This window comes from Aedes albopictus, chromosome 2, assembly GCF_035046485.1.
Source record: "Aedes albopictus strain Foshan chromosome 2, AalbF5, whole genome shotgun sequence".
Lineage (NCBI taxonomy): Eukaryota > Metazoa > Arthropoda > Insecta > Diptera > Culicidae > Aedes > Aedes albopictus.
In genome coordinates, this window is record NC_085137.1 from 315,437,478 (window position 1) to 315,452,478 (window position 15,001).

At 41.7% G+C, this 15,001-nt stretch overlaps 2 protein-coding genes across 6 annotated transcripts in view; both read left to right on the forward strand.

The window, feature by feature from the left end:
- The window catches only part of LOC109412540 (ankyrin-3), a 52,394-nt gene extending 50,518 nt beyond the window's left edge, over positions 1-1,876 (forward strand). For all 5 annotated transcript variants that reach the window (XM_062852300.1, XM_029880052.2, XM_029880053.2 and 2 more), the window contains one exon: positions 522-1,876. In XM_062852300.1, the coding sequence (XP_062708284.1) occupies positions 522-1,427 (906 nt within the window). In that variant the 3' untranslated portion in view covers positions 1,428-1,876. The remainder of the gene's footprint in view (positions 1-521) is intronic.
- A 5,129-nt stretch (positions 1,877-7,005) lies between these two features.
- LOC109420844 (uncharacterized) lies at positions 7,006-14,327 on the forward strand. Its single transcript, XM_062852301.1, has 5 exons — positions 7,006-7,389; positions 11,769-11,922; positions 11,987-12,165; positions 12,238-12,341; positions 12,973-14,327. Exons 1-5 carry the CDS (start codon positions 7,011-7,013, stop codon positions 13,876-13,878), a joined length of 1,722 nt encoding a protein of 573 aa, XP_062708285.1. The 5' UTR covers positions 7,006-7,010; the 3' UTR covers positions 13,879-14,327.
- Positions 14,328-15,001: the final 674 nt, after the last annotated feature.

Here is a 15,001-nt window from a genome sequence, read left to right on the forward strand (position 1 = left end):
CTCCAGCTACGACCAATATGGGATCGGACAAAACTGTTTTGTGCAGTACTCTTAACACAAATGCGTCGCATTGGACTTGAATAAGGTGGATGTTTTTCTTGGGAACACCGTTCCGTCTAAGGTCTTCCTACGTGTTTTGCTGATTAGGACAGTTATATGTTTTTCGTATCCAATGAGCACCAGTTAGAAAAATTCTTGGAATTTTTTGATTTGGGCGTTGCAGTGTAGTTCCAATAGGGTCGTCTATTGCCTGCCGTTGAAAAGATATATCCCGTCAATTACTTCATACAGTGAGAGCCCGTTTTTTGGATACCTAAGAGGTTTTGCTTTTTTGAAAGCTGTTCATCGATATTTTTCCCGGGACATAATCTATGATAAATTGTCAAAGGCCCACTTAAACATTCGCTAGTATTTAATATTGACAATGCGATTAATCTAGCAATAAATTTACATAACAATTAGCATAACTCATTTAAACTATTACACATTCCCGTGCTTCGTGTCTTCATTCTACGCGCTAGGTGTGCTACCTGAACTGCATTCGGATACTGCTGCAGAATGGTGCAAACCCAAACTGTTCGTACCGCTCGAATCTAACGCCGCTGCACGTGCTGATTTTTACCGTGTCGGAAAACTTTACCCTCAACTGTGATACGCAGAAGCGCGCCAATTTCGACTTCATAAAGAATATTCTGATCCTGCTGCTGCAGTACGGGCTGGATTGCAACATTACGACCCAGCACATTCTGCAGTCGGTGATCGACATGATCGCAAATGTACGTACCTGTCCGGATATTCTGTGCGTGTACGAGCTACTGCTGGTGCTGATTCAGTACGGAACTGACCCCAACATCACACTGAGCAATAAGCTGATAATGAGCGGTAGCAGTAGTTCGTCGATGAATTATGTCAATGATTTCATTAATTTCGGTGGCATGAGAGCCGTTGGAGGTGGTGATGGAGCCGGCCCCAGCGGGAGTGGAGCAGCAGGACCAGTCGCACCTAACGGAACCGGAACGGCCAGCAATGGCAACGGAAGTGACAATCTACGTAGCTCTTTTCGAAATAACGCACGTAACTATTTACTGTTCTATTACATTATGCTCATTACTCGGAAGGAGTTTATTCTGCTCGATCGCGAGCAAACCTATCAACGTATTATCTATCTATTTTATTACTCGATGAAGCACGATACGCTATTCAACTGCCTCAAATCGCTGCACAATCTGTTTATAGCGCAGGTCCCGAACAAATCTATCGATAATCTGAGGCACCTGATAATCACACTCTACAAGAAACCTCGTAGTCTAAAACAACTCTGTCGGGTATGTATATTCAATAGTTTAGACAAGAAGCTGGCGCCGAGCATAAATAGGCTCAATTTGCCACTTCCCCTAAAAGAATACGTACTGAACTTCGAAGGGTAGATCCTTAAACTGTTGTACACACACCCCCTAATCTCTCTCTATGAATATAAATGTCCACGTTTTTCAGTGTTAGATATTGTGTATATAAGAAATAAATCCGATCTACAAATACAAAACAACTAAATGAATTAAAACAATCACTACCAGACGGTAAAACAGGATAACACAGCAAAACCAGTCACATCAAGACATCTCGATAAAAAAAGCAAAGGTTAACTGATTACAGGTGAAACAGTGTTGGGCGAACTATTTTGCCCGCAGTGCCCTTACGCTCCTTTTCCTCTCACAAACATTTTTTTTCTTTCCACGGAAATAGACTAATCTATGAACACAAGAAAAAAAAATCCTATCCGCTTTATCTCAAATACAGTCAAACAAAACTCAGTGTGGTCATGCAAAACTTTATCGTGTTTAATGATCTATTATTGAAATAAAACAAACAAATCATACATGGTGTTTGTGCTATGAAGTGATGACAAGTCCCTTATAAGCAAAATCGTTTATTTTATCTGGGTGTTTCGTAAAAAACACGCAAAAGGTCTGATATTTTTAGAATTATTTATAGGAAATTCCAGCTTTTCATGGGGCCTCTAAGGTACCATGCCGATCAGGCTAAGGCCTGGGTGGCCTCTGCTGTACATAGTAGCCGTCTCCATTCCGCTCGGTCCATAGCTGTTTGTCTCCAATTTCACACTCTGCGTAGGGTCCGCAGATCGTCATCCACTTGGTCGACCCACCTAGCTCGCTGCGCTCCACGTCGAGAACCATTTTAGTCGGGTTGCTATCCGACATCCTGATGACGTGACCCGTCCACCGTAGCCTCCTGATTTCCGCGGTGTGGATGATGGTTGGTTCTCTCAGCAGCTGATGCTGCTCGTGGTTCATTCGCCTTCTCCAAGTCTCGTCTTCCATCTGCTATCCGCCGTAGATGGTACGCAACACCTTCCGTTCGAAAACTCCAAGGGCGCGTTGGTCCTCTGCACGTAGGGTCCATGTTTCGTGCTCATATATCACAGCAAAAAAATTCTTGTAACATCACATAATTTTCGATGCACATCAGTCGCGTTGTAAAATTGATGTACAAAATACATCTATTCTACGTAGCAAATCAGCCGTCGCAGCTTGAAAGTGGGTCTAGCAATCTCTAGAACCGGAACGATTGATCATATATAAGTAAAATATTGGCATGGATTCGCACACTGATCCGTTGATTGTGAGGAGTATCCCTTATCTCTCGGCTATTTCACCGAGTTGGGAGGTAGATGATAAATATGATACTGCTTCTGAGTGTTTGCTGGAATGGGTTTGTTGACACTTTGCGGTGCCAACCAGGGTGTACGTACACACCAAAATTTTTGAAATGCTTCTAGCACGCCAAAAATCAGCAAAAGAAATTGCTGAATTTCAGCAACATTTTTGCTGAATTTCAGCACAACTTTGCTGATCAACTGTCAAAATTACTGGATGGTTCAGCAAGTTGAAAAATAATTGCTGATACTCAGTAATTTGTATTGCTGAATGCAATCAGCACGCCAAAAATCAGCAAAGTTTGCTGATTACCAGCAAAAATATTTTGAAGTGTACATAGTGAGTGTGATAAATGTTGGAAAACGATGTAACCGAATGAAATTACGTTGGATATTACAAAATTATTTGCTGTGTAGAGGATTACCGGTCTAATCAGCGTTTTGTAACTTCGTGTTACGGCGAACTTTATTCGATCGTAGAGTTCTGTGGAGTCCAAAGCACGATTTTCTGCCACAATGTGCCTCTGAATTTCTCTGCTGGTGTCGTTGTCGGCGGTCACCAGTGCGCCCAAGTACACGAATTTTTCAACCGCCTCGATTTCATCACCGTCGATATGAATTCGGGGTGGCGGGCGCGGTGATTCCTCCCTGGAGCCCTTTGTCATCATGTACTTTGTCTTCGACGCATCAATGACTAATCCGATTCGCCTGGCTTCCTTCTTTAGTCGGATGTACGTTTCCGCCATCGTCTCAAATTTACGAACAATAACATCAATATCATCAGCGAAACCAAGCAGCTGGACAGACTTCGTGAAAATTGATCCACTCGTGTTTATCCCCGCTCTCCTAATTACACCCTCTCAAGCAATGGTAAACAGCAAGCACGAAAGACCCTCACCTTGCCGTAAGCCTCTGAGAGATTCAAGTGTCCCTGATACTCGAACTTTCCTTCCAAAAAAAAAACTTGGTATTTTTCGGCTTTCAGTCACAGAAAAGCGTTGATTATTATAGATCATTGCCAACGTTTCGATCCTGTGGTTGGGATCTTCATCAGGGCTCCATGTGAATCAACTTGTTTTCGATTCGTGTTGATCACACGGTGGAATGATCAACACGAATCGAAAACAAGTTGATTTACATCGAGCCCTGATGAAGATCCCAACCACAGGATCGAAACGTTGGCAATGATCTAAAATAATCAACGCTTTTCTGTGACTGAAAGCCGAAAAATACCAAGTTTTACGTAAACCCAATCATACCCCGTAGAATATACGTACCTCACTCGATCCATTGTCGCCTTGATCAATCGTATCAGTTCATCCGGGAATCCATACTAGTGCACAGGATCGTGCAATTTCGAAAGGAAAACATGACGTACGACGACTGTAGCAAATCGTTTCCCATGCGAACGGACTGCTGTGATGCTTCATCTCTCACCCAGCACCACACTCGTTCGTTGCTGCTACAGAAACAAGTGTGTATGAAACATGGGATGATACACTTGGATTTTCGTTTCATTTATGAGTCATTGAAATACTTCAACATGCTAAAAACACTATTTAAACCACATTTTTAAATAGTGGTGCACGCCAATAGAATGATAATTATGTTTTATGAAAGAGGATAACAAATTCAACCACTTAAATCCAATTAACCGGCGCCCGTAACCATTGAGAGACTAGCGCGCACCAGTGAAACACTAATGCTCTGACGGGTGAAGCACAAGCAATGCGACCGGGTGGGAGACTACCGAGTGCTACGATGAGTGGAAAAGTTTTTTTTAACGACCGAGTCATTAGAAAAATGTATGAAACACTTGAAGTGACTCATTCAAATGTTGCATGAAAGTGTATCATTGAAACGAAATTGTACGCCCCTGCTAGTGCATAATCTGCCATAGCTGTTCTCGATCGATTGTATCCAGGCTTGACAGAAACTCCCTCGCGAGAAAATGAGGAAGCGATTTTGGCGATTTTCTGAGGAGTGAAAATAAAACTCAGAAATCACAACGCAAATCCTCAACAGCACCGAGCGCGAGCTTGCCGCGCAGCGAGGAGTTCGTCCAACACTCATAATTGCTTGTTGTGTTTCTCACGTCCACTCACACTCAAAAAGCTCTCGCGAGTTCCGCTCCCATACAAAGAAAGACTCTCGAGGCGAAAATCGCACTCAAAAACCCGAAATAATCATCGGCTCTTTTTTCGTTCCCCTCTTCCTCGCTCAGTTTTTATTGCCTCTCTGTTTGGAATTCGTTCGCTCCCTCGCGACGAGGCAAAAGCAAAACACCGCTCTAGAGCATGTTGCAAAACTTTTTTGGTTTCGAGGAGGATTATCAAGCCTGATTGTATCATATGCCGATTTGAAATCGATAAACAAGTGATGTGTGGGCACGTTGTATTCGCGGCATTTCTGCAACACATGGCGGATGGCGAACACCTAGTCCGTTGTAGCGCGTTCACCCATGAATCCTGCCTGATATTGCCCCATGAACTCTCTTGCAATCGGTAATAGACGGCGGCCGTACGCTGTTTTTTTTATTCTAAAAAGGTTTGAACCATAAGGCAATAGAAGTGCAAGATGTTTTAGTAACCACCAGAAGCCAATCTAAGTCTGAACACTGCTGTAATCTGTGTCTAGTTGCCCGAAAAATATAAGTAAACCATCAACCAAGCCATCGATGAAAAAATCAAAATCTGCCACAACTGATAAGCCAGAAGTGATGAAGGTATGCTGTAAATGCTTTTCAACGATTCATCCGGGATACTCTCACCATTGTACCAAAGACACGAAGGTAAACAATTTGGCACAAATGGCTGGCAACGATGTCGACAACGACAACAACGTGAGCCGTAATAATTCAAGGGGTAAGCTTTCTATGATCAAGCTTTCGGACAGATCACAGCAAAGGGGAAAGTTATCTCATCAACAAATGCTCAATATAAAGAAGCAGCTCAACCTCAATACCAGAAAGGTAGCTATTTTGGATTTATATTTTGTCCACAGTTCATTTTTGTTCATATTTTTATTCATTTATATTTACGTTCAAGACTACCAAACTTGCTCAAGCCCTCCGTGATTCGAAGTCAGTATCCATACAATCTGGGTTGGAAAACGTCCTGACTACTTCATGCCATGAGCTTGACGACTTCTTCATGGTTGAGCAAATGCAGTTCACTAAATCAAACGGTAGTGCGACTTGTTGTATGAACCAACAGCTACCTAGTGTATTGCCGCTGCATTCTAGGTTTTGTCGACTACATTGAAGCTCGACGAAACGTTCAGGATATACAACTACTTGTGGGCATCGATGGCGGGCAAGGATCGCTCAAGTTCATCCTTACAATTGAGGATCTACATGATGCATCCAATAAGCCTAATTTCAAAGACACCGGAGTTCAACGCTGCTTCTTACTAGCAATTGCTGAAAATGTTCAAGAAAATTTTGAAAATGTTGAGAAAATCTGGAGAAAGCTAGAACTTTCGAAGATCGATGCAATAGTTACCGGTGTAATAGTTTGTTTCATGTATTAGATAGTATTTAACTTTTTATTTACTTTTAGGTGATCTAAAGATTATTAATGTAATAGCGGGTGTTATGAGTAATAGCTCAACTTTTCCATGCGCTTTCTGTACCGTTCAGAAAAAAGATCTTGGTGAGAAGAAAGGAGCATTACGTACAATCGGATCGGTCAAGGAGAATAGCACCTCATGGATTGCAGATGGTTCAAAGAAAACTAATGCCAGGCATTACTTCAACTGCGTTCATGCTACTCATTCATGGTGATGATCAGACACTCATCTTAGATGTATGCCCTCCGCCTTCTTTGCATTTGCTTTTAGGTATGTCATAATGAATATATATTTTATTGTCACTTTTCATCGGTAATCTTTTGACATCCTTCTCAGGTATGATGAATTCTGCGTACAATAAAATTGTTGAGTATAAGCCAGATCTGGCCCTTTTATGGACAACAGCTTCAAGTGCAACTCGGCATGCACAGTTTGGGTTTACTGAAAGACACTGTCGCAATCTTCTGGCCAAACGCAGTGTTCTAGAATCGAATGATTTAACCATGATGAAGTATGTCGATGTTCTTACAGCTTTGCAAAATATTATCGATTCTTGTTTCGGATCAAAACTTCGCGAAGATTACGAATTATGTATTGGTGAGTTCTGTAAAGCGTGGAACTTCCTTCTACTCCCAAGTTCCACATCATCCATCAACGCGTCGCAGAGTTTTGTACAAGAAAACAGAAAGGTTTGGCGAGCTTTTCGGAGCAGACCACTGAAGCGATTCACAAGAACTTTTTCTCAAAAATTTCATAACTTATCGTTATGTTTGCCATTTCAGATCAAGGGGATGACGTGGGCGTCTGCGAGCGGCCTAACACGAAGCTTCAGAATGCGGTTTGCTACGCCATCGACGGGGACCAGATCAACGTGCTCAACATCCTCGCCCAGAAGATGGAGGAACCGTGGATGCCGTTCCGGGTGCGGAAACCGTTGCTGCACATCGCGTGCGAACGGGGTGCCTGGAAGTGCGTCCAACATCTGGTACAAACCCGCTCGGACGAGATCAACCTCATCAAGGACGAGTACTACCCGATCCATCAGGCTGTGCTGCATGACGGACGGTTTCTGGAGTTGCTGATCCAGCATGGTGCCATTACGACGGTGCGCACGTGCACCCAGCAGATGACGCTGCTGCATGTCGGTATGTTGGTTTTTATTTATACATATGTTGCACACTTGGTTCTATTTATAGAAAGGGAACCTGTGAGACAAAAGATATCTAGTAAAATTAATATAATCGTTACAATTGGGTTCTTTAGGGGTATCCAGATTATTTCATAATCGGATTCTCCGCCCAAAAATTAGACGAGATCCAAAATTTCATAATTTTTGGAGTTCGGAAACTACTTATAAAATACATTTAGTTTGTATGGGATTTTTTTTTTGTTCGGGTCGAACTGTCATTTTATCGACTGAACTGTCATTCTATTCACGAAAATTAAAACTGTTTTGTTGATTCAACCATCAAAACTAAGGTATTGGAATCCAATAAAATCACGTTATACTTAGAAAAATGAGCTCTTCCGATTAGGCTATAGAAAATAGCAATATTTTATTCACTAAACAACCCAATTAAAGTAGATATCCTTGAGTATAAGAATAGAGCAGTTTAACAAGAATTTAAACTTCAAATTGCATTCCAAAAGTTTTGATGGTCAAAAAACCTAGAAATGAAAGTGTTCTAGGTCATCCGAATCATCTTGGGATTTAGGGTGTAAGACCTACTGTGGTAAACTTGAGGTACCATCAGGGTACCAGATTCCGCTCATCTAAGGCCAGTTTCGCAGAAAAACATCAACTGTTGAATGACTGTTAAGCCAATTTGTAATGTTTTTCCATTTTATGTTAGTTCAATCTAAGTACAATCAGTTACAAATCGAAACTTATGTAGAACTTTTCATAAAAGTATGATTTTATTACATTTGGTGTGAGACCAAAGTGGTCCTAATTCCTGAGCTTGAGCTTGAGCTTGATTGACCGCCCGTGGATGCTACTCCAGTATCGCCAGACCAGCTACACTCACACAAGGACCAATGAGATAACTGCCGGGGACTAGCAGGCACCTTCAGTGTGTGAGCGTTGGTGTGAGACCAAAGTGGTCCTAATTCCGCTCACGAACAAATTTATATTATCTTTTAAAGAGACTTTTGCGGAAAAGTGCATTATTTTTGCAACTCTTTGTTTTTACAAATATTTTTTTATGTTCCGTAGGAGTTTATAATAGGGGTTAAACACACTGTGTACTAAAATCGGCAGATTTTACGATTTTGACGTATTTTTTGCGTGAGCGGTTATTGGAACACATGAAATTACCAACAGCTTTTTTAGGTCCAATAGCCGCTCAAAAAATTTCAAGATTCATCCGGTAAATATTGCATAAAATGGCTATCCGGTAAATATTGCATAAAATGGCTTTGATCTCGTCTAATTTATATTGTCCAAGAATATCAGCACCGAAAAGAGTGTATTTATGCGTGTAAACTTGATTTTTGCAACAGTGAGCGGCTATTGGGTCATGAGCGGCTACTGGTACACTGACGGTACTATTTTATTTATTTGAAATTTATTTTCAAGATTATCCCTGTGATTTTTTCCACATTTTCTCCTGGGATTCCTTAAGAAATTACTGAAGGAATTTCTTCTGGCATTCTTCGTGGAATTCCAATTGTGATTCTTGTTTAGATTCTACAGATTTCTTCGAGGATTCCTTCGGGGGTTTCTCCAATTAATTTCCACAGAATTCCTTGTACGATTTATCTATTATATTATTGTTATCGTAGAAGTTCCTTCCTTCATGTATTAGTCCCGCAATTCCTTTAGAAATTTCTTCCAGGATTCTGCCATGATCAACTCCCGGGATTTATCCGAAGATTCCTCTTAGTAATTACTTGCGAGGTTTCTGCTGAGATTCTACTAGGGATTCCTCCAGGATTAAATTTTGGAATCCCCCCTGTGATTGTGGATTCTCTCGGAATTCCTTCCTGAGATTATCCCGGGATCATTTCCAGAATTACTTCCAGATGTTCTCCAGGGCGTTTTTCCGGGACTCCGACAGGAATTACTTCCGGATTTTCTTACAGAATTCCTCAAGGATTCCTCAGTAAGGATTGTCTGCCAACAGTAACGCTTGGAAAACTTTCCGGAATTTCTCCATCGATCTATCGGGAATTTGGAATAAATTTACAAGATTATCCTAATCCTAGCAATTTATTCAACTTTATTTAAAGGAATTTCCTTGTGAATGCCTCTTAAAATTCCCAAGATCCCTTAAAGATTTTTTCCAGTATTTCCTTTCGGCATTCCTCCTGGATTTCCTGGAATTCCTGGAATTCATGAAGGAATATCTAGAGGATTTCAAAGATTAAAAAATCATAGGAGATACCCCGAACTCCTAAAGGAATCCCTGGATGAAACCCAGAAGAAATTCGAGAGAAATTACGGAAAGAAACCCTGGAAGAATCCCTGAGTATTTCTTTCCGTAATTTCTCTTGCATTTCTTCTGGGTTTCGTCCAGGGATTCCTTTAGAAATTCGGGGTATCTCCTATGATTTTTTAATCTTTGAAATCCTCTAGGTATTCCTTCATGAATTCCTACAGGGATTTCTTCGATGATTGCTGCAGTGATTTTTAAAAGGTTTATCAAAAAAATCCTTCTGAGATTCCTTCAGGTACCCCTCATAGGACTCGTCCAATATTTCCTTGGATGATTTATCTAGGAGCTATGCCCGTGGTTCCTATAGGAATTCCTTTCAGGATTCTTCTATGGAAGAGATTCCTCCAGGATTTCCATCCGGGAACTATCTGAGATTCTTCTCAGTATCCCTCCCAAGAATCCTTCCTTTCTGAATTCCTTCCGGGATTCTTACAGAAGTTCCTCCCGAAATTCTTTCCAGAGTTTATCGTGGGATAATTCCAGGAATTACTTCCAGTGGTTCTTCATAGAGCTCACAGAGTTCTTCCAGATTTTTCTCACGGACTCCTGGAGTCGCTCCAAATATCTTCCATGCCTTCCGACAATTCTCTTGCAAACCTTTCCGGAGTTTCTCCATGAATTCCTACTGAGATTTCTCCAGCGATTCTTTCAGGGATTCTTCACGGGACTTTTCCTGAGTATCCCCGAGTTTCGTCATGGAATTCCATTCGGAATTTTTCCAGAGATTCTATCCGGGGACTTCTTCAGGGACTCCTAAGATATTTTTTTCTTAAGATTTCCCCAGTAATTTCTCTCTGGATTTTTCTAGGGATTTTTTGTAGGGATTACTCCCGGATTTCTTACGATGAATCCCTCAGGGAGTTTTTATGTGTTTCTGCAGGGATTATTCTCAGGATTACTTTAGGGATTCATCTTGGGATCTCTTCAAGTATTTTTCCCGCGATTCCTCTTGGAGTCCTCCCAAGAATCCTCTAGGATTTTTCCGACGAATCCCTAAGCGAGTGCGTGTGAGTTTTTGCAGGAATTCTTCTCAGGATTAATTTAAGATTCATCCTGGGATTTATTTGAGAATTCTTCCCGAAGTTCCCCCAGGTGTTCCTTTTAGGATATCTACAGGTTTTTCACAGATGAGTCCTCCATAAATTCCTTCCTGAGTTGCTCTCAAAATTCCTTCCAGGATTTACTACTAAACGATCCCTACAAAGACTTCTCAATGGATTCCACCAGGAAACTCCGGAGTTCCTAAAAGAGATCCTTCCAGGAGTTCTTACCAGGAAACCTCCAGGGATTCTTCCCAATGTTCCTCCTAATCATGCGCGTAATTACAGTGCATTTGGCCCCTCAGCTCCAATGTCAAGCACGCTGGTTGTAGTGTATAGCAAACGAGCTCGAAATTGGAGCTGATTGGCCAAATGTGGTGTAGTTACGCGCATGCTTCTAATCAGGAACCCTTTTGGGATCCTCCCAGAATTTCTTCCGGGATACATCCAGGGATTCTCAAGCGATTCCTTCAGAAATTCTTCCAAGGAATCTTCCCAAGATTCTATCAGAGATTCCTCCTAGTGACCGGTAGAGCCATCCGCCTTTTCATCAAGCCTGATTTCCGCAGGACAAATACCCAAGATACCGACCAGGAATTCGCCTCGGATTTTTTCCGTTGTTTGCTTCAAAGATTCCTCCTTGTAGTTCTTCTGGGAGTTCAAGTTTCTCCAGGAAACTAATGAAAGATCAATAGATATCCAATAATTTCGCGACAGCCAAATTGTCCTCAGCAATTATTCTTTTGCTTTTGAAAGTTACGCTAAACAATCATCCGTGTGATCGAATACCTCCGTTGGATATTCATAGAAATTCTGAAGTAAACAATTCTTGAGTTTTGTTATGGAAGTCTACAGTAATAGTAACTTTTTACCATAATACACCGCAATGGAACGTTTAATCACAATTGTTACATTCTGTTAAGCTAATTTTCTAGATATTAATACCATCTGACATTTTTATAGAACCTGTTAAATTTTCTGGATTATGTCAAGGTTTTGCGCTAATCACAAGCCATTTTATCATTTCTGATTGTTACTAATCCACAGTCATCTTAGCGGCGAGGAAATCCGCAGAAGATACCCTCAACACTATCCGAATACTGTTGGAACGTGGCTGTAAAGAGCTCATCAACAGTCCCGATTCGTTGGGTAATACTCCACTGCACGCCATCATCGTTCGCTACGCACTAGAGGAGGCTAGGTAATACATTTCCATGATAGTTTCAAAAGAGATATTTTGTGATCATTTTGCATTTTCCCTCAAGGTACGGCTACGACAAATGGAACAAGTGGGATGTGCTACATTTGGTGCGTTTTCTGCTGCAGAACGGTGCCAAGAGCTCAATCAACCAGGCCGGTAACAGTGCACTGGCCTGCGTCTTTCGCCATATTAGAGACTGGGAAGTGTGCTATGAACTGTTGAATATGCTGATCAAGGAAGGAGGTAATCCGAAATGTGCTGGAGATGGTTGTGTAATTATGGTTTAATCTCTCTAAATTGTTCCAACTATTCCAGGAGATCCAAACATCGTAGGACGAGATGGATCTGTTCCGATTATGGTATGCCTGGTGCCGCTGATTAATAAGGATCCGCTGCACCATTTTACGCATTCGATGAAGGTGAGTATTTCGCTTATGTTATAGCATGTATATGGATGTATTAGTTCAGAAATCTGTGCTACGCTGTCATCGATTACGATTTGAAACAGTAGCGGTGATAACTTGCTTCACTCCAGCTACGACCAATATGGGATCGGACAAAACTGTTTTGTGCAGTACTCTTAACACAAATGCGTCGCATTGGACTTGAATAAGGTGGATGTTTTTCTTGGGAACACCGTTCCGTCTAAGGTCTTCCTACGTGTTTTGCTGATTAGGACAGTTATATGTTTTTCGTATCCAATGAGCACCAGTTAGAAAAATTCTTGGAATTTTTTGATTTGGGCGTTGCAGTGTAGTTCCAATAGGGTCGTCTATTGCCTGCCGTTGAAAAGATATATCCCGTCAATTACTTCATACAGTGAGAGCCCGTTTTTTGGATACCTAAGAGGTTTTGCTTTTTTGAAAGCTGTTCATCGATATTTTTCCCGGGACATAATCTATGATAAATTGTCAAAGGCCCACTTAAACATTCGCTAGTATTTAATATTGACAATGCGATTAATCTAGCAATAAATTTACATAACAATTAGCATAACTCATTTAAACTATTACACATTCCCGTGCTTCGTGTCTTCATTCTACGCGCTAGGTGTGCTACCTGAACTGCATTCGGATACTGCTGCAGAATGGTGCAAACCCAAACTGTTCGTACCGCTCGAATCTAACGCCGCTGCACGTGCTGATTTTTACCGTGTCGGAAAACTTTACCCTCAACTGTGATACGCAGAAGCGCGCCAATTTCGACTTCATAAAGAATATTCTGATCCTGCTGCTGCAGTACGGGCTGGATTGCAACATTACGACCCAGCACATTCTGCAGTCGGTGATCGACATGATCGCAAATGTACGTACCTGTCCGGATATTCTGTGCGTGTACGAGCTACTGCTGGTGCTGATTCAGTACGGAACTGACCCCAACATCACACTGAGCAATAAGCTGATAATGAGCGGTAGCAGTAGTTCGTCGATGAATTATGTCAATGATTTCATTAATTTCGGTGGCATGAGAGCCGTTGGAGGTGGTGATGGAGCCGGCCCCAGCGGGAGTGGAGCAGCAGGACCAGTCGCACCTAACGGAACCGGAACGGCCAGCAATGGCAACGGAAGTGACAATCTACGTAGCTCTTTTCGAAATAACGCACGTAACTATTTACTGTTCTATTACATTATGCTCATTACTCGGAAGGAGTTTATTCTGCTCGATCGCGAGCAAACCTATCAACGTATTATCTATCTATTTTATTACTCGATGAAGCACGATACGCTATTCAACTGCCTCAAATCGCTGCACAATCTGTTTATAGCGCAGGTCCCGAACAAATCTATCGATAATCTGAGGCACCTGATAATCACACTCTACAAGAAACCTCGTAGTCTAAAACAACTCTGTCGGGTATGTATATTCAATAGTTTAGACAAGAAGCTGGCGCCGAGCATAAATAGGCTCAATTTGCCACTTCCCCTAAAAGAATACGTACTGAACTTCGAAGGGTAGATCCTTAAACTGTTGTACACACACCCCCTAATCTCTCTCTATGAATATAAATGTCCACGTTTTTCAGTGTTAGATATTGTGTATATAAGAAATAAATCCGATCTACAAATACAAAACAACTAAATGAATTAAAACAATCACTACCAGACGGTAAAACAGGATAACACAGCAAAACCAGTCACATCAAGACATCTCGATAAAAAAAGCAAAGGTTAACTGATTACAGGTGAAACAGTGTTGGGCGAACTATTTTGCCCGCAGTGCCCTTACGCTCCTTTTCCTCTCACAAACATTTTTTTTCTTTCCACGGAAATAGACTAATCTATGAACACAAGAAAAAAAAATCCTATCCGCTTTATCTCAAATACAGTCAAACAAAACTCAGTGTGGTCATGCAAAACTTTATCGTGTTTAATGATCTATTATTGAAATAAAACAAACAAATCATACATGGTGTTTGTGCTATGAAGTGATGACAAGTCCCTTATAAGCAAAATCGTTTATTTTATCTGGGTGTTTCGTAAAAAACACGCAAAAGGTCTGATATTTTTAGAATTATTTATAGGAAATTCCAGCTTTTCATGGGGCCTCTAAGGTACCATGCCGATCAGGCTAAGGCCTGGGTGGCCTCTGCTGTACATAGTAGCCGTCTCCATTCCGCTCGGTCCATAGCTGTTTGTCTCCAATTTCACACTCTGCGTAGGGTCCGCAGATCGTCATCCACTTGGTCGACCCACCTAGCTCGCTGCGCTCCACGTCGAGAACCATTTTAGTCGGGTTGCTATCCGACATCCTGATGACGTGACCCGTCCACCGTAGCCTCCTGATTTCCGCGGTGTGGATGATGGTTGGTTCTCTCAGCAGCTGATGCTGCTCGTGGTTCATTCGCCTTCTCCAAGTCTCGTCTTCCATCTGCTATCCGCCGTAGATGGTACGCAACACCTTCCGTTCGAAAACTCCAAGGGCGCGTTGGTCCTCTGCACGTAGGGTCCATGTTTCGTGCTCATATATCACAGCAAAAAAATTCTTGTAACATCACATAATTTTCGATGCACATCAGTCGCGTTGTAAAATTGATGTACAAAATACATCTATTCTACGTAGCAAATCAGCCGTCGCAGCT

Excerpts from the sequence above, each read along its gene's own strand:
- LOC109420844 (XM_062852301.1), top strand. The coding sequence starts at position 7,011 with ATGTTTGCCATTTCAGATCAAGGGGATGACGTGGGCGTCTGCGAGCGG. Across the intron at positions 11,923-11,986 it reads TACGCACTAGAGGAGGCTAG|GTACGGCTACGACAAATGGA; the intron begins GTAATACATTTC and ends TTTTCCCTCAAG. Across the intron at positions 12,166-12,237 it reads TATGCTGATCAAGGAAGGAG|GAGATCCAAACATCGTAGGA; the intron begins GTAATCCGAAAT and ends CAACTATTCCAG.